The 18,144-nt window shown below is 41.1% G+C and overlaps 2 protein-coding genes across 3 annotated transcripts; both read right to left on the bottom strand.

Moving 5' to 3' along the window:
• Positions 1-47: 47 nt before the first annotated feature.
• On the bottom strand, positions 48-10,478 carry dnase2 (deoxyribonuclease II, lysosomal). Of its 2 annotated transcripts, none has more exons than XM_071900976.2 (7): positions 10,380-10,478; positions 9,526-9,623; positions 9,090-9,258; positions 7,909-8,011; positions 6,416-6,580; positions 1,950-2,168; positions 48-1,673 (listed from the first exon to the last, which is right to left on the bottom strand). In XM_071900976.2, exons 2-7 carry the CDS (start codon positions 9,621-9,623, stop codon positions 1,246-1,248), a joined length of 1,182 nt encoding a protein of 393 aa, XP_071757077.2. In that variant the 5' UTR covers positions 10,380-10,478; the 3' UTR covers positions 48-1,245. The 2 variants fall into 2 exon arrangements, with proteins under 2 accessions (XP_071757077.2, XP_071757078.2); XM_071900977.2 differs by lacking the exon at positions 10,380-10,478 and adding an exon at positions 10,256-10,347.
• Positions 10,479-13,851: 3,373 nt separating this feature from the next.
• On the bottom strand, positions 13,852-18,123 carry gpsm3 (G protein signaling modulator 3). The gene is made up of 6 exons (XM_071900970.2): positions 18,105-18,123; positions 17,248-17,340; positions 16,196-16,738; positions 15,692-15,857; positions 15,181-15,410; positions 13,852-14,612 (listed from the first exon to the last, which is right to left on the bottom strand). Exons 3-6 carry the CDS (start codon positions 16,718-16,720, stop codon positions 14,472-14,474), a joined length of 1,062 nt encoding a protein of 353 aa, XP_071757071.1. The 5' UTR covers positions 16,721-16,738; positions 17,248-17,340; positions 18,105-18,123; the 3' UTR covers positions 13,852-14,471.
• Positions 18,124-18,144: the final 21 nt, after the last annotated feature.

Below are 18,144 nucleotides of genomic sequence, written 5' to 3'. Positions count from 1 at the left end.
TGTCTCTTATGTCTAGTACTAACACTTGTATTTTTCTCTTGGGTGAGGCAGTTAAATCAAGGTGAACGTATCACGATAACAAATTACGCTGTCTTGCCAAACTCTGCTTTAGTCTCTTTATTCACATTCAAGACAGCCAGCATCTTTATCTCCAAGAAAAATCATGGCATGAAAGCGGCCAAAGTCAGAATGAATCTATGCATTAAGAAATAAGATACAACTATAAAAAGTAAGACATATAAAAAACATCTGATGGTTTCAGATTCCTGGATTTTTCAGAAAAGCACACCTGAGATTGTTTATACACACACCAACCCATTCAGTTAATAATATAACACAACCATTCATGAAACACAAAGGCAGCAGTCCTCAAAATTTAATGTTGTCAGTGTTTGGATCTTAATGTTGTCAGTGAATACTGTAAGTGTTTGTGTGTGCTGAATGTTACATAGTGCAATGAATTCCACTTTCCTCACAATTTAAAAATTCCACAAAATCCATCTTCACACATTGCCAACAGCAAAACTTAACTTGTTCCATGAAAATATGTCCATAAACCAGCACATTTTAGTTAGAAAAGAGTTAGAGTCCAACTCAAAGTTAGTGAAGCAGCACTCAGTTTGCACCAGTCTGCAGAAGTGCTTCTTGTTTCAACAAGAACATTACCCAGCAGCTGGAATGACGCTTGAACCAATACTTCCATTAAAGGTGCTACTTGTAGCTTTTTGTGTTTCTCAAAATTAAGACCATATTTCCCATAAACCCTACTGCTTCTTGTTGTTCAGTGTGCATTTGATTTGAAGAGCAGTAAGGATAAGAGCCGATAACAGCCCTTCGTAACAGCCATTATGCATTCTGAGAGTTAAAACTATGCATTTAGGATAGTGGGACTGGAATAAATTAGCAAAAAATTCGCTTTCAAAGTAAAATGGTTCCCGTTTTGTGCCGTAAAGCAATCCAGCAGATTTCATGAAATCTGACCCGGCGGCACACAATATAAAATGCAGTGTAGAGGTTGACAATCTCCTTGGCGACGGTCTCGTTTGTATATGGTAAATACATTGTCTCAAAATTCAAAAATGAGATAATTGCAGTAATGATTTTTTTGTGTTATAATGCTGTATGTAGCACCTTTAAATTTAATTTCCCCAACAATGTAAAAAAATATATATCAAACTTTCTTTCCCTTACAAACACACAGGCCTGGTATTATTCCACCCGTATCAACCCATCACATGCATCTCCTCACACCCAGTTATCCCTCTGATAATACCCACGTGGCTCCAGCCGAGCGTCACACTTGCTCGTTCCTCCTCTGCACATCTCACACTCCAGCGCCGCCGACCGGTAAGCCTTCCACACCGCCGGGTCCCGCAGACACACCGTGCCTCCCCCCCGCTTCTCCTCCGCCTCGTTCCGGTTTATGTCTCCCACACACACCCAACCCCCGCCGCCGCCTCCGGCCCCCGACCCGGCCGGCTGGGTGCTGACGGCCCACTTGGAGTGGTCCTGGCTGGCCTTGAAGGTGAACGTCTGCCCCGGGGAGAGGAGCGTGATGTCCAGGACCTTCCAGCCCAGGGAGCAGTCGGAGGGGAGGATGCCCGTGGAGCGGACCCAGAACTGGACCAGCAGGTCTGACTGGAGGGTGGGGGCCACCCAGGAGTGGTATAGGTCTGATGGGGCAGGGGGAGTGAAAGGATGACAAAATGAGTCAGATTTTGGCTATGTCTGTTCATTCATTTCTGGCATTTTTACTGTTTTACCTTACTGGTTTTTATTCTTTTGTTGCCTGTAAATTATCTGCCTGTAGTTATATATTATTAAGTCACATACAAATGTATGGAAAGAGATTAGTGCCAGCAGAGATTGTATTTGAATTGCAGAAATTTGAATTTGTCATGCTCGTATTGAACTGTTAGTGCAAAGAACCAATTTCTCCAAAATCTCACCATTGTCAAAAGAGGCTCCTTTGGCAAAGCTGATGAAGTTGGTGCCCTGCTTCGAGGTCAGAGTCACGCTGCGATTGGACACAGGTTTGACATGTGGAAAGATGTGATTGGCCGGTCGGTTCTTCTTACAGACGGCAGCCAGTGCGGGCACCATGGACGCCAAGGACTGAGGGACGTCGCAGTCGTACACATCAGGCTGATTGATCTGCAGCTGCTCTCCTGCAGCACACAATACATTAGATTTAAGGCAAATGTTGCTAACAGCAATTCAGAATCATTAAGCACACTAAATGAGCAGCAATGTCTTGGTGACATTGGTGCAGAGGCATATCAAACAACACATGATACAGGGATAACAGGACCTAACACAGAGAAACAGGACAGCACAAGACATAAAACAAACAGTAGGTTATGTTACTGAAAGAAAGATCCACCTGCAGATACTCTACTATCATAAATTTATAATGTTTAATACATTCCAAGAGTATTTTGTGATGAAATGTTATTTATGTATTTGTTGTACCCACTTTCCCTCAACCTGCCTCGTCTACTTCTCCTTCAGTTAATAATTTCCTACCCATAATTACTTTCAACAACCCCCACAGAGTGAGGTTCTCTGTGCTGTAGATGTGTAGGTGGACAGAGCGATAGTGAAGTATGGGTTTCCAGACGGGAAAAAGGGAGAGCAGAGAGAGAACAATGCCGTGGTGTGCATGCCTGGACGATACAATTACTGTGTTTCACACACTAATGACAATAGATCTAAAAAGATGCAAGCTGTGGCTGCATTGCATTCTGGTCTATTGAGGCTACTGTCAGTGGAGAAATTGTTATTTCTTCCTCTTCTACGATGGATGTCTCCCTGTATGCTTGTTGAACGTCGTTGCAAAATGGTGAGTCTGGAGAGAATCCCTTGCTGTTTGATTCTGAGGGACTGACACCAAAACCTGGTGTTTACCGTTTATCATTTACCGTTAATGTTTTAGATAGCTGAAAGTTTTTCTGCAATCAAACTCCTCTGTAGCTGCGCTGGATATATCTCGATGTCACATCATCTATATTTGACCACTGATCCACGCGAATAAGAAAAATACACCACCAACCAACAAAATAGACGCAGAAATGCAAGGTATATCACCAATAGCTGTTTTCTAATGTGTTGTTTTAGGGTGGATTTTTCCTTTAATGAGTTAGTCCATACAAAAATTTAATACAATCAGTCGACCAACTGCATACTGTCTTGTTGTCAGTAACCTACAGTGCAGTGTGTGTAGGAACAAGAGGCAACTGAGCTGCCTAATGTCCCTCCATAATCACCATGATATATTCAACATTACCAGTTATGCTAATGTAGTCATTAATTATGCTAATTAATGCATTAATTAGCAAACATTTCTGTCGACATACTTGTCTTTGAGTAACACATGGATGGTATTAATATCTTTATTTTTTTATATAGCGCTCGTCAAAAACAGTTTATAAAGCTGCTTTACAATACAATTGTAATGGAGCTGAAATTGTATCTCAGACAAATGTCTCATATTTAGGAATAATATTGGAGCAGTCACTCTCCTGTGAATATATTGCTGCTAAAATATTATCTAAGTGTGCCAGCAAACTCAAGTTCCTGTTTCGCAGAACAAGGCTTTTCGACTTTTCTGTTAAGAAACTTCTCGTGTCATCATTGATACAGTGTCATTTCGATTATGCATGCTCTGCTTGGTACAGTGGTTTGACAGCTAAACTCAGGAACAAACTGCAGGTGATGCAAAATAATATTATTCGGTATTTATTAAATGCATCCCCTCGAACTCATGTTGGTAGTGATGAATTCAGAAGGGTAGGACTGCTGCCAGTACAGCTCAGAGTAGAACAACAGAAGCTGCATCATATGTACAATATTATCAATGGGTATGCTCCTCAGTACTTGTGTTCTCAGATAACAATGGTCCATACTCAGCATAACTATAATACCAGGGCCAGTGTGCGTTCATGTCAAGTGCCTCGAGTGAATAATGTAGCTAGAAGTTCCTTTTTTTATACTGGTGCCATGTTGTGGAACAGCCTTCCGTTACACGTCAAGTTTTTAAATATGAGAGGGGCTTATAGAAGTCAGGTTAGGACTTTTTTATGGAACAGGGTAACAGATTTATAATGAAATCTGCAATGACATTGTTACTTTAGCTGTCCTTGTTTTTCTGATGTAGGAGTTATTTTTTATCTTGTAATGGTGGTGATGTGTTTTTGTTTTTTTAGGATTGTGTTTGTTTAGTTTTTATGTTTAATGTCTTGTGCTTCCTTGTGTTTTTCTTTGTCTTTTTAACATCTTGGGACCATGTTGGAAATAAGTGTTTTTCACTTTAACATGTTATCCTTTGGATTTCTTTGTTTTGTTTTTTGTTTACTAATCCATAAATAAAATCAATCAATCAATCAATCAATACAGATAAAAGAACAGTGAAGGAATGAAATAACAAAGCAATAGAGGAATAAGAGAATAAGAGAATAAAAGGAAAGGAGAATATAAACAACCAGGAGGAGATGAGCAGGAGGAGATGATATGAACTCTGTACCTTAAAGCATCAAGGAGTTATAGTAGTTTCAAGAAAATCTGTTTTTCCTCTTTAATATGCAAATTTATGCAGCAAGGTGCTCCAACACCTAATCAGATCATCTCTATAGGAGGAAACTGTGGTGTAAAGTATGAAGTTTCTATTATGTATTGTGTGTGTATTGAGTTATTGTGTTCAGAAGAATGTGAGAAGACAGACAGACAGACAGACAGACAGACAGACAGACAGGCAGGCAGGCAGACAGACAGACAGGCAGACAGACAGACAGACAGACAGACAGACAGACAGGCAGACAGACAGACAGACAGACAGGCAGACAGACAGACAGGCAGACAGACAGACAGACAGACAGACAGACAGACAGGCAGACAGACAGGCAGACAGACAGGCAGGCAGGCAGGCAGGCAGGCAGGCAGGCAGACAGACAGACAGACAGGCAGACAGACAGGCAGGCAGGCAGGCAGGCAGGCAGACAGACAGACAGACAGACACCATGACGACATCATGTCCCACACACCATGTACTGTGGCGGCAGGACATAAAAAAGAGCATTTGGTCTCAACAGATCTGCGATGCGGCTCCGGTGAGAACCAATAAGATCTCCTTAGGATGTTGGAGAGGACATCGGGGCTCGCCGCTGCGGGTGTCACCTCCGCCCAATCACCCTCCTCTCAACATCCCAGCTGGAGAGGCACGGAGCCGACGGAGCAAGATGCCCACCGCAGTGTGAGGGCCAACATCTCTATGGTTACACACTTCAATCTAATTACATTACCCCAGGCACTGCCATGGCAACGGTGCCAACTGCTGGGCCTGCCAGCGGATTGAAGTGGAGGTTCGGTTACTCGGTAATGACACCTGTTTATGCTAATCGGCCCGGATCGAGATTGTTGTTGTGTCAATACCTGACTGGATTATTAAGTGTTGGGGAACAATAACAAGACGATGACAGCTGAAGGATTTATTTCCAAAATGAGATAGTCATGATGTGACAGAATTTAACACCTACTCTGACAAAATGATTGCTCTCATGAAAATACAACTTGCTATTAAGTACTTTTAAAAAGGTATTTGCTGTCAGGGTTTTGTCCGATATGGGTTTTTGACAGCTAATATTTTTGTACTGAAGCTGCTGATAGTCAGTGTTCTTTGGTGCTAATCAAAATCTTGAAATTTTTCCATTTTCATGGCAAGAAAATAACATATGTTCAGTGTTTCGGGTTTCAGGGTGGAAAAGCCTCTAAAACAACATTTAGACCATCATGTGACACTAAAGCTCTCCATTGAAATGCAGACTAATGAAATTCTTTTAGCATAAGCAGCTCTTTAAGGCAGATTGACCCACCACACCTATTCAATGGTAGAGAAACTATGGGATACATTACTGCCTTTAAATGAATAATTAATCTACCAAAAATACAGAACAATTAAATGAATAAAATGCGCAAAAGAAAATAAAATCCCACTGCAGGTTTTATAGAACTGTTTTTATGTAGCTGTGGTCAGAGAGGAACCTCCATCATATTGTGGATGACATGACTGGACGATATCTGCATTTAATAAAAAGTCAACGTCGGCCCAATATATCGGGATTAAATAGCAACATTTTAGAGTATATAATCCCTAGTATTTGTGAACCAATATAGACAGTGATTTGGAATGAAACTTAAAAATATTTAGGTCCCGATGTGAAAACAGAGGTTGCAACACCACTCATAACAATTTAATGACGGACCGGGGTATGAATGTCTATTAGCCGTACGTTTTGGTCCTTCACAACTCTCATGTAATTTAATAACATCATCAATTTAAACATCCTCATAAAGTCTTAACTGCATTTTTATCACGACTTGGTCTGCACTAAATGACCGCATGGCAGGATTCCAGTCTTACCGATGGTCTGGAAGCGGTCGAGTGGGTAGGTAACGCAGATGAAGTTCTGTCCGTTGGTCACACCGGTGCTGGGGTAATAGTACTGTCCTGCTTGTTGTACAGGGGGGAATTGAGGGGTGCTGTGGACCAACCAGAAGCCTTGATTTTTATCCAGCAGCACAACACCTAGGGAGGAGAAACACCAAACTGTCAGAAAGAATGGAAATCCTATTCATATGGTTACACTGGACCTGCAGATACAAACTAAATCAACTCAACTGCTGTCATTTATTTGTGAATGACAATAGGTGGGTTTTCCTTCCCTCTAAAGCTACAGCTAAAGTGTTAGCCAAGCTGCTCAAACACACACAGCTGTTGAATGTATGTACAGTATATACAGTCGACTGTCTACTGTATGTCTTGCACTGTCACTGGACTGTATGTGAGCGCCTGATGCTACCTACATCTATAAATATCTGATAATGATATCGAAAATGAGAACAGTTGTTGCTTTTTCTGTACGTGCCGTTCCTCCATCTGGTGTTTTTGTGGTAAACAGCTAGTAATGCACCTGTAAATTGCATCTGTAAATTGAATATATAGTATATAGATATAGATAGATATAGATAAGGAGATATATAGATAGATATAGATAAGGAGAATAGTGTTTTTACAATGCACATCTGCACACCTAGATACTTTCTGTACGTATGGCCCTCTGTAGACCCCATATCTTGATTTTATTTTTTTTTATAGAAATGTTCACTTATTTCATACTGTATATATTTAATATTTTAGGTATATTTTCACATCATACATATGTTTCATTCATTTTCATTTATTATCAGTTGATTTTACTTTAAATATCCCCCATTTGCTATTAATTATATTCTATTTTTCTTTGTTGTATCCTATTATTCAGGGTTCCCGCACTCACATCAAATTCAAGGACTTTTCACTGACTTTCAAGTTCTATTTTGGTGAAATTCAAGGACTCAAAAATTGTCATGTTTTGGGATAAGACATGATATTGGCCAGACTTGGACATGATAGAGGCCTCATTTTTTACTCCTGATCTTGTCAGGTCAGGAAATCATTTCAGACCTGCTACTTTATCAACACAAATCTCCATCAGAGGGCTTTCCTCAAGATGGGAAGCGTTGATCCTAGGATGGAGAGAGTTACATCTGAGGCATATTGATGAATTTGGGTGCTATATTTTAATGAAAAATCAAGTACTTCCAAGGCATTCAAGGACTGTGGGAAACCTGCTATTTGCTGCTGCAACATCCCAATTTCCCTACACTAATCATAAATGTTTCATCTTATCTTATGGACTGTGCTACTGTGCAAGTTGTCAGTATCTGCTTTCACTGCGTCAAAAAACGTATTCCTGGTGACTCTCATGCCGATTCTGATTATTATCCTCATTCGGGCTGCAGGGGAAAGCCATGCTCATGTATATCAAATGTGTGTATTGAGTCAAGTCTCTTGCAGCCTGCTCTTGTCCTCACCTTTCGTATGCCCCCCTCTGCTCCCAGCATCACCCACCCATCTGTCACCAAAGGCCTCGGCTGGCCTCTGGTCGTTGTAGAGGATGTACGCTACCTCCGTGTTCTGTAGAAAACACACACTTTTATGTGGATGTCAATCAAAAACGCCACACGCCTGAGTACATATGCAGGCACACAAAAAACAAAATACACACAAACTATTAAGATGGAAAAAAAGTAAGCAGAAGAAGTGATGAGTTGAGATAATAGATCGTTTTGTGCAATCATACAACTGCAATTACTGTATTTTGTATAACCATACTTTTTCAAATATTGTACTCGATTTCCCAACAGCTGTCGGGGGGGAAAGACACAAACTGCATGTAAATGAACACATTTTCTCAGTTCTCATTCACAGCTTCTCATTTTGATCAGCTAGTGTCAAGCAGTCATAAGAGAAACACGTCTCAAAATAAAACTACAGCTCTCATCACTGAGAAGTCTTATCAGAGCAGAGGAAAGCAGAAGTGGGCAGCAACTAATTACATCTGCTTTGGTAATTCCACTTGAGATGACATTCAGAGTAACTTATTTTTACTTCAATTTGGGTAATTTGCAAAGTATTTACTTCTGTTTCCCCTTGAGCAAACTGTATTTTTAGACATAAGAGTAGCAAGTGCAATGAAATCCAATAGTTATACCTCGTGGACTTTACTTCATATAAATGATACCATCGGTTTTAACGCTTTTCATTTGGAAATAATCAAACACTTATAAACTTAGGGGCAGATGAGGTATAACTCTTTGATTCCCAACAGAAGATTAACACGGTGAATCAGGAATTAAAAAAGTTATCCATTTGCATTTTAGAGAGATGCCACATAAAACATCCTGGCCATCATAGAAAAACAGAGGTAAGTTTTCCCTCTGTGGCATGGCTGTTCCCATACAGGAAAATCTACATTTCAGATAGGCCTCCCATATATTTAAAACTTGAATAAATAAGAAACTGAATAGTTACATAATCTTAAAAAGCAGCTTTAAGTCACCTGTTTAGAGGGACTCTTTGATTTCCAAGACAAAGGCTCTAACTTTCAGTAAGATATAACTGAATTCACAGGACTTTTCAGTAAAATATTTCCTTACTCCTTCCACCTCTGATACAGGCAAACAGACACCTGTTGGGTTAAAAGAAAGCAGACCTTTCCCTGTGTATACAGCTGTCCGACCGTCCTGCCCAGGGCTCCTGTGGTGTCGTTCACCGTCCCTTTCCCCTCAGTCCAGCCTCCGCTCCCTCTCTCCATCAGCAAATACTTCTCACCGGTGTAAGATGTTCTGCCATGTTGTTTCGGCAGTTTGTACAAATAAAACCTAACAGAGAGAAAGAGAAAGAGGGAGTGAGACAGAGTCCAACAGAGAGACAGAGAAAGCAAACGTGTGTAGTTTATGTGAATGTAATTGTCATAACAACTTTAATCCTTTATGTTTGTTTTAATCTGCTTGGAATAGCAGGCATACTAAATTGATTTAACTATTTCCCATTGCCCAAACCACATGAGACCTAAAAGGGTTAAAACACACCAATAAAATGTATTTGCAAATACTTTTTTCAGTCCAGGTCTGTTACTAAGTAATTACCAATCAACAGCTTCCCCTTGGTCGTTGTAGCAGGTGATTGGTGAGGTGTCACCCTCTACTGGCTGATAGAGGATCAGCAGGACAAGGAGTGGAAACATCTGATGGATGGACATGACCAGACAAGAGCAAGACACAAAGTTACATTTACAGTGACTGAGTCTACAAGGTTTAGCAGCACATTGCTAAACTAGTGTGCAAACGTTGCGTGTTTCCCCACAGGAGGGAACAATCTAGAAGCCACATATACTAACATTACATTGATATATACCATGAAAATGCTCAGACAAATCTCTACTATGTGAAATTAAAATAATAATACCAAAAAAACGATGCAGCCTATACTCATGCTGTTCTTTCTCAACACAGGACTCATGAAGAGCAGAGAGGATATAGCCTGTTCCCCTTGTCCATGACAGTCAAAACATGAACTGAAACAAAACAAAATAAGAACTAAAGCTAAATGTAATAACAGAAACCAAACTTAAACCAGCAAGCCCCATCTGAAAACTAACAGAATCTAAACTAGAACGACCTCCAATTATATAAGCTAGCTAATGCAAATCACAGCACTATATCCATGGTGAGAATTGCATGTAAAGGCTATGGAAGTGCGGCTGTAAACAGGCCTATTTAGGGCAAATATCTATACCGATACAGCTTTGGTAGCCTATAATAAATCAGAACTTAAAGTAATGTTGTTATAATAAGCAAGTCACATAGCCTAAGTTACTGTTGAAGTCGCATTCAAAGTCTCACAGCGTGGTCCGTATGGATTTCAGACTGTATTTACTCTCAGGTATTGTTGACAATAAATAATAATTATCATATATCTCCGGTTAACCGACCATACGCACCTCGGACAGAGCTGTTTTTCCTCATTAATGTCTTTATTAGTTCCTCATCTGAACATGGATCTGATTCCTAATTCGAAACTCAGCTACATCCTTGTTTGGATCAAGTGGTTGGTGACGTCACTCGGTGGGTGGGATTACTTTTGGAAGTAAGGGAGAACGGCTGCCTACCAAACACATTCAGAATTTGACACGAAATATCGATTCGAAATAATTGTATTAACGTACAAGCTAAAGGACAAGTTTTCGCCCCCAAAAAAGCTTCAGCTTCACTGCACCCACGGAAACGTCTGTAGCTAGCATCATGGCTAGCATCCATGAGCTATACTGTAGCACAGCTGTAACCATAGCAACGTAAACAACATAAAGACAGCGGTTCAGCCTCTCACCACCACCAACCGAAAGTCTCGTGTTCTCTGAATAAAATAAAACTAACATTGGGGAAGTGGTATATTGTGAAGATTTCAAAGCCATGATGTTTGTACATGGAATTTGTTCAATAAAAAAAAAAAAAAAAAACATTGGGGAAGTCTTCCGTGTTCCGCAACTGAGTCACGTGTTTTTTGGCACAAAAAGGGATTAGAAATGGACAAAATTGACGGGGCTCCTTGACCGCGGAGTGATATGATTGAAACAGCTGACTGTCATTCAGAAATAACAGACCTATGCGTTCATTGGCCAATCAGACTTGAGTATTCAGCAAAGCATTTCATATCAAGGATCCTTGAACAGTATGTGTGACAGGGACCCATCATCTGAGGAGAGATTTTGTCTCAAAATATCCCTTTTATAAAACTTATTTCCTGACCTGTGCATTTCAAACTATCTTCTGTGTGATTCAGACACAAGCCACTGTACCTGCTGCAGCCCATCCATTACCTGGCAGTAGTATTGTGTACACTAGGGTTTGACCAATATGGGTTTTTGAACGCTGATACTGTTATTATTGGATTGCAGCTGCTGATAGCTGATATTTTATGTCAATATTCTTTAATTCTTTACCATTTTCATGCCCCAAAAATCCCTCCAAATTAGAAGGATCCAGTGTTTCCCCCATAATTTGCTCTTATCAGGGTGGAAAATCCTCTGAAACAGCATTTAGACCATCATGGGACACTAAAACTCTCCACTGAGACCCATATTAATGACATTTTCTCAGGTGGGTGAGGCAGGTTTCATTAGGTTTTATAGATGACACCCCTGAAGCTGGTTGAGTAAAATACTCCCACACCACTGGAGTGATTTCTCTGGTCAGCCATGTGAAATACAAATAATAGTAATAAAAAAATGTTCACTAGGCCAATATGTGATTCTCGATACATTGGGAATCTGATTTATCAACCCTAGTGTGCACACTATTTCCACACTAGCAGCTCAAAAGTGGAACCTTAAGTGGTTAGTTGGCCTGCTGATGTTTCTTTCTGTTTGATTCTTTCACAATTCATGTTTTTTTCCCCCCTCTTGCATTCCTGTGAAACTCAACTGAACAACTGAGTGTGCTTTCTTTTTTGTTGCACGTGCATTTTTTTTTCCCTCTGTTCCTCTTCTTTGTTTGAAACGTGCGTCAGTCTTTATCTACTACTATACTACTTGATTATATGGAGAAGAGAGAGAAGCAGGAATTGAGATCAATATGACAGAGCCTCCTCACTGTCAAGAACCTGAAGATACATCTTGACCTTTGACCTTACATCTGAAACTCAAATCTTTCACACCAAAATTTGTTGATCAGATTTAAAATGTTGTTTGATCATTTAACAAAAATATATGACTTTTAGAGGTAATTCTTATTGTTCTGCTGTTTGACTTATGTTTTGCTGTTTGTATGTGGATGTAAGCACATTATTGCTGGTCTACTAAAGTGAGGACCAAGCCAGAAAAAGTCTATGAATCACCTATAGACTGACTAGAAAAATAAGATTAAATAATACAGATAAAAAAGATGAATAACTATACATAAATAACTGCTAAAAAGTTAGTTTTTACAGACGTCACACTACACTCCGCCTGCCACACATACACAAAACAAGAATTACTTTTATCCCACTACTGCGATCTCACTGCGAGCTTTCAAGCAAAAAAAATCATAAGACACATGCTTTGATTCTTGATGGGTAATATTTTGACAACTGGTTCTACATATTCAATCCCTCTTTTGTACTTTTGAATCATATCGAAAGTTTTGACAGTAGCTGTGTGGAGGGACATTACCCAGTAACTTTATCATGCATAGCTGAGAGAATGCGGTTGGCATATCTCAAAAAGAGATTTTTCATTTTGACGTTAAGTGTTGTGCAAACCAATTATATTGGATTATACACCTTTATCTCATACAGTGACTAGCCACACCTAACATTTTCTCCTGTTACACCCTGCAAAACTAACATAATGGCTTACAACATGACACATAACGGCCGTAGAAAGCTATAGAAACATATTTCACAACCCCAGTGGCATTTCAAACCAACGGTGTCATTCAAAGTGTTGCTATCACACAGTGACCAGCAGTATTTACTGTAGATAACTCTGCACCATTTGAGGAAGTAACACATCACCTCTCCCCCCCCCCCCCCCCCCCCCGCCCGCCCACACTGCCCGGGACTTCCTCCTAAAGTTTTCCTCTCTAGCTGGACACACCAGAGGAGGTCACGGGTTTCAGGAGGCCCCTCTGCTCTTTGACGCAGTGTGGCCCCCGATTTGGCCCTCAACAGTTCTGCAGGCTCATTAGAAACCAGCGTGTGGAAGGCTTTAATATAACGATGACCATGTAGCCTGTAGCAGCAGGTCCTGAGGAGTGTTATTGAGAAATAAGGAGAACTTCTTAGATACCGCCTTGTTTTTATGTCAAAGCTTTCTTTGGTTGATTCCACTTATCCACATAAATATTGATTAAAATACACAGCATAGTTTTTTTTTACTTATAATTGGAATTTAAGGCTATTTTCGAGTGGGAAAATCAATATCAGTACAGGTTGAGATTAAGTGTCTACTCTTTCCTTTTTAGAGGTCAAGAATAATGAAAACCAAACTTGTGGAACTTGAAGATAACGGTCCATTAATTTAGTAAAAATGAACACCTTTACCTAACACCTTTGTTTCATTTGGCCTCATATCCTAAATGGAAACATTACAAGCTAATTGTCTTTGGTTGTTTGAATGTTTTGTTTTGATTTTCAATAGGATGTTGCAAGAAGATAGTGATGAGTAATGTTGAAAATAACAGAGAGGATGGCACACGTCTTCGTTAGCGTCACTCCGAACGCCAACGCAAAATTGCTAACTATATCTCCATCTCAGTAATCAAACGCTACTGTGTGTTTGATAAAGCAAAGATCACGTAAAACGAAAGAATTACTTCTAATGGTATCATCATTAGGGAACATCTTTTTAAATAAATCTCTTTTTCACACGGCAACATTTTGGAAAAGTTGAATAAATGGATAAATGCAAAAGTATTTTAAAAAAATGGCTCAGATACATACAGTATTTTGTTTATTCTCCAGAGGAGTATTCTCCAAATACAATTAAACACTGTGTGGCCTTGGCTGAGTCTGATTCTCAATCCACGCTATTATCTCTTCACTACCGCCCCCGCTCTTTTTCGCGTCTACTGTACAAATAAGGAAAAATACTAGGGACCAGTAGACTGCCTCCTACACATAAAGAACAGGAACACACACAAAACCACTCAACCACACATCTCAGCCATTCAATGAAATATAACATTTGGCAAGATAAGAAAGCATTTCTATTGATCTTGTTCATTCAGAAAGACTGACCCAATTAGCACTGGACTGCACAATCTCATCAGGAATGACCCTCAATTCACATTAAAAGCTCTGTTGCTCAAACATTAGCGTTGTGCTACAATCTCAATAGTCTTATCACTGTACAATACTATCAACAGACCAGAAAGCAAGATGGTCCAGAGGTGATAACAAGCTGTGAAGGTAATCCAAAGGGTGAACAATCCCCTTTAAGAAAGCATCGTTAGGGTGAACAACAAACCCTCTTTTACAAGGCAATCAAACTAAGGTTACACTGCATGTGATGGCTCCCACTGCAGCCATGCTAGCTCCACAGTGTCCTTCTGTCTCAGGTTTGCAGTATGTGCGGCAGCTCAGTCCTCTGCTCCTCCATGCGTCCCCCCTGGACCCTCAGCAGCAGGGAGAAGAAGTCCTCATCGTCCATGGGGCCTGGAGCCCTGCTGCGCTGGTCCTCCAGCCTGCCCTGGGCCTGGGAGGGGTGGGGTGGGGAGAGGGGGTAATGTTAACCAATGTCTGAATGCATGAAATGATGCCTGCAGTCAAATAACTCTCCACTAGCATTGACATGACACACTAAGACACTTTCTGTAATGTTTTTTCCAAGAAACACGGCTGTCTCCCCCTTTTGTCATCAATCAAAATGTTTAAACTTGCTAGTTCAGCCTAGACTTAGTTGACATGGTTGAAATGAATATTATGATAATCATACGGATTTTTTTCTATGGCGATATATATCACAATATGACTCGCGTATGCAAAATCACACGGCAAATAATCAAATGAATGTTCATCCCACTGAACCGAATGGTAATGTTAGGTGTGATGTCAAATAAAACTCAAATTTTCAAATAATTAAAATGTTTCATATCTCATTTTGTCAGAGTTTTTAAATAAATTTTGCTTGTTATCATCAATTTAGACAGCAGAATTGTGCGTCACGATATCCCAAAATCCCCACATCATCACGATACGGTTCCACTGACAGACGATAAACGATAATATTGACTTATCGCCCGGCCCTAGTTCGGCCTGCTTACTTGCGTGGTGAGAATCATGTTGTACAGGTCCTCTTTGGGCACAGGTAGCGGAGCGGGCTTTCTCACAATAGAGAGTTGCTTTAAGCTGCCTCTGAAACTTCTGGTTTTTGGTTTCGGGGGTGGAGACCTGTCGAGATCTGCCCTCTGGTCGTCCAGCCGGCGGGCCTGAGCGGTGGCCACCAGCTCAAAGAACTCCTCCTTTTGCAGCGAAGTCATGGAGGAGAAGACGACTGTGGGGAACGGAGACAAGAGACGCCATATTTAGGCGACAGGAGACTTGCAGCGGTCATAATTCTCATATTCTGGAGAAAGAAATACATGGAAATATGCTATATGCTCGCTCGAGTTTCAAAAGACTCCTGAGTTGCAGTGGTTTCACGTTGTTTCAACTTGATCAGCATGAGTCAGACTCAGCATCACTACGTGGAGGCGAACGCGTGGAGTTGCATCAGTTTTGTTGTCACTTGTAAACCACTGTAAAGCGCAGCAGCCTCTCTCTGCGCGCTCTCACCTCTCTTAGCAGGCTTGGTGGTGTTGGGCTCAGAGTGGCACCTCCTCCGCACAAGGCCACCCTCCAGCCTGAAGGAGCAGCGCTGGTCATTGAGCCGCCTTCCCTCCTGCAGGGTGCAGAGCAGCTCGTACAGCGCCTCCGGGAAGTCAGGGGTTAACCGGTGAGCCTGAGAGAAAGACAGGGGTGGGTGGCAGAGAGAGAGAGAGAGAGAGAGAGAGAGAGAGAGAGAGAGAGGGAGGGAGGAGAGGTTTCAGGCTCACAGTGAGTGGCACCGGCTGTGTTTGTTGGCACAGCAAAAGTATTCTTCACTCTACACCCACGTACGCTTTTACAGAATGTTACCCCCTGTTCCTCCACCACAAGATTGTTTTTCAAGTACATGGTGGCTAGTTTAGAAAGTCGAGAACAGCAAGAACAGACACTTTGTTCACGGCAGGACTTGCTAACTGAGTTACTGTAAAGGTGATGTTGGGGCACCAGGCAAGAAATGACAGTATCACAAACCTGTTTTTGATCATCCTGTTCCCTCTGTGTTCCCTCGGACGGCTGGTCAGAGGAAGTAAGTCCATTTATGTCCCCTTGAGGGTCTGTTGGTGCGACCGTGTCTTCTTCTGTGTCTCTGGTTTCCTCAGGTATTTCCTTAATCCTCATCTCCTCCTGCGTCTGCCCTTCCTTCTCTTTATCATCTCCGTTCTGTCCATCATTCATGCTTTCAGTTTCTTCTGGCCTACCAACTTTATCCTCTTCATCCCCACCAAACTCTCCTCTGTTCTCTTCCTCTGTCATGGTTTGTTGCTTTGGTAGCCTCTCCTCTTCTAAACACAATTCCCTTGTTATATTTTCTTCAGTCTTGCCCTCTCCAGTCTGTCCATCTTCCTTTTTGAGCGCCGACTCTCTGCTGTTGACAGCCAAACTGCTGACCGCCCCTCTGTCAGCGACACCAACAGTCACATCCCCCTCTTCGGTGATGACAAGAGGTTCCAGCTGCCCCTCTTCAGCCATTTCAACTTTGACCTCTGTGCAGTTCATTAAGCTCTCTGTCAAAACCTGACAGGGGGGAAGAGACACAGAAACAGTGAACTATTATGCCAAAGACTCCCATTGACTAGGGCCTCTGGTGTTGATATTTCTGAGAAAAATTCAGATATTCAACTGAGATCACACATATTAAGCCTTAACTCGCTGGAAAGACATGCAGAATGAGCAGCTGTGCTTATCTCTTCTAAGGAAATGTATGAGAAACCAGATTGGCAGGTTCTAGCATGTAGCCTACAGATATTTAAGTCAAAAATCCAACTGTAAGTCATATTTTCCTGTCTGTCGACTAAAACACTTTCAAAGGGCTGCGATACGTTGGGCAACAATATGGACGAACTTGTATGACAACATTGTCTGACAAAATGTCAACTTCTTGTTGCTCAGATGACTTCTACTGTATATTTTGCAATTTAGTATCACTGGAATTCCTGTTGTACATTGCCCTGTCATGTTGCCCAGAATGTTGCCTTGTGTATCACAGAAAAAATGTAAAAAGTTCAGTATTTTTTTTCTCTTACCTTTATCTTTTGTAATTAGTCTCTGAAAAGCATCATCTCTTGAAGTCAACACAGACTGAGTACAGCATTTTCGACTTGTCACTTGTCAAATATCTTTAAGAAAAAAAAAATCTAGTATGAATATAGTTTCACATGCCGACGTGACAAGCTCTCGCCCTTTTCTGCCTGCCTAGCTACCTTTTCTCTCTCTCCCTCTCTCTCTCTCTCTCTCGCTTTCTCTCTTCCTGTTCCTCTTACCCCAACCCACCCCTATTTATTTAGCCCACATCTGTCCGTGTCATGCTATTATGAAATATTACTGTGAAAAGCAAAAGGAGCCCCGTGCGTTTAGACAGCCTCAATATGTTCACAAAGCAAGGGTTTATTGTTTGAGATCAACTTAAAACTGTCTAAGCAGCGATAGGCAGCTGCTGCTTTCAGTGCTCTTTTGATTATGTCAGAGCAGACTGCAACATGTTGAAACAGGCGCCTTGTTTTTCTGACACTGCTGTGGTTTTGGCACACATCCTGTTGACTTGAAGCTAAAAAGAGAAGTAGACTTAGACAAGTGAGAGAAACTGTCAGAGTGAGATGATCACTTTTGACTTGAGAAACTATAAAATAACTTCTTAAAGGAGGGTGTTCATTGTTTTTCAGTTTATGCTTAGAGCCAGGCTCAGTAATTATAGAATTTTAGACTATCTACGCTTTAGTAGATTTCATCTAATCTCTGACAGACACAAAGGCACAAACACACACACACACACACACACACACACACACACTCTCTCTCTCTCTCTCTGCTTCTCTTTTCTAACTGAAATGTTGAGAGTAGAGTAGTTTTGCTCTTTATTTTACATTGAACAAAGTGGTTTTACCTGGTCTGGATGCAGCAGCCCAGACTCACAACTCCTCCGC

Source organism: Centroberyx gerrardi, chromosome 12 (assembly GCF_048128805.1).
Source record: "Centroberyx gerrardi isolate f3 chromosome 12, fCenGer3.hap1.cur.20231027, whole genome shotgun sequence".
In the NCBI taxonomy this organism is placed as follows: domain Eukaryota; kingdom Metazoa; phylum Chordata; class Actinopteri; order Beryciformes; family Berycidae; genus Centroberyx; species Centroberyx gerrardi.
This window is presented reverse-complemented; position numbering and strand designations above follow the sequence as displayed.

Excerpts from the sequence above, each read along its gene's own strand:
- dnase2 (XM_071900976.2), bottom strand. The coding sequence starts at position 9,623 with ATGTTTCCACTCCTTGTCCTGCTGATCCTCTATCAGCCAGTAGAGGGT. Across the intron at positions 9,259-9,525 it reads CAAGGGGAAGCTGTTGATTG|GTTTTATTTGTACAAACTGC; the intron begins GTAATTACTTAG and ends TCTCTCTGTTAG. Across the intron at positions 2,169-6,415 it reads CGACCGCTTCCAGACCATCG|GAGAGCAGCTGCAGATCAAT; the intron begins GTAAGACTGGAA and ends TGTGTGCTGCAG.
- gpsm3 (XM_071900970.2), bottom strand. The coding sequence starts at position 16,720 with ATGAACTGCACAGAGGTCAAAGTTGAAATGGCTGAAGAGGGGCAGCTG. Across the intron at positions 15,858-16,195 it reads AACAGGATGATCAAAAACAG|GCTCACCGGTTAACCCCTGA; the intron begins GTTTGTGATACT and ends TCTTTCTCTCAG. Across the intron at positions 15,411-15,691 it reads CACCAAGCCTGCTAAGAGAG|TCGTCTTCTCCTCCATGACT; the intron begins GTGAGAGCGCGC and ends CGTTCCCCACAG.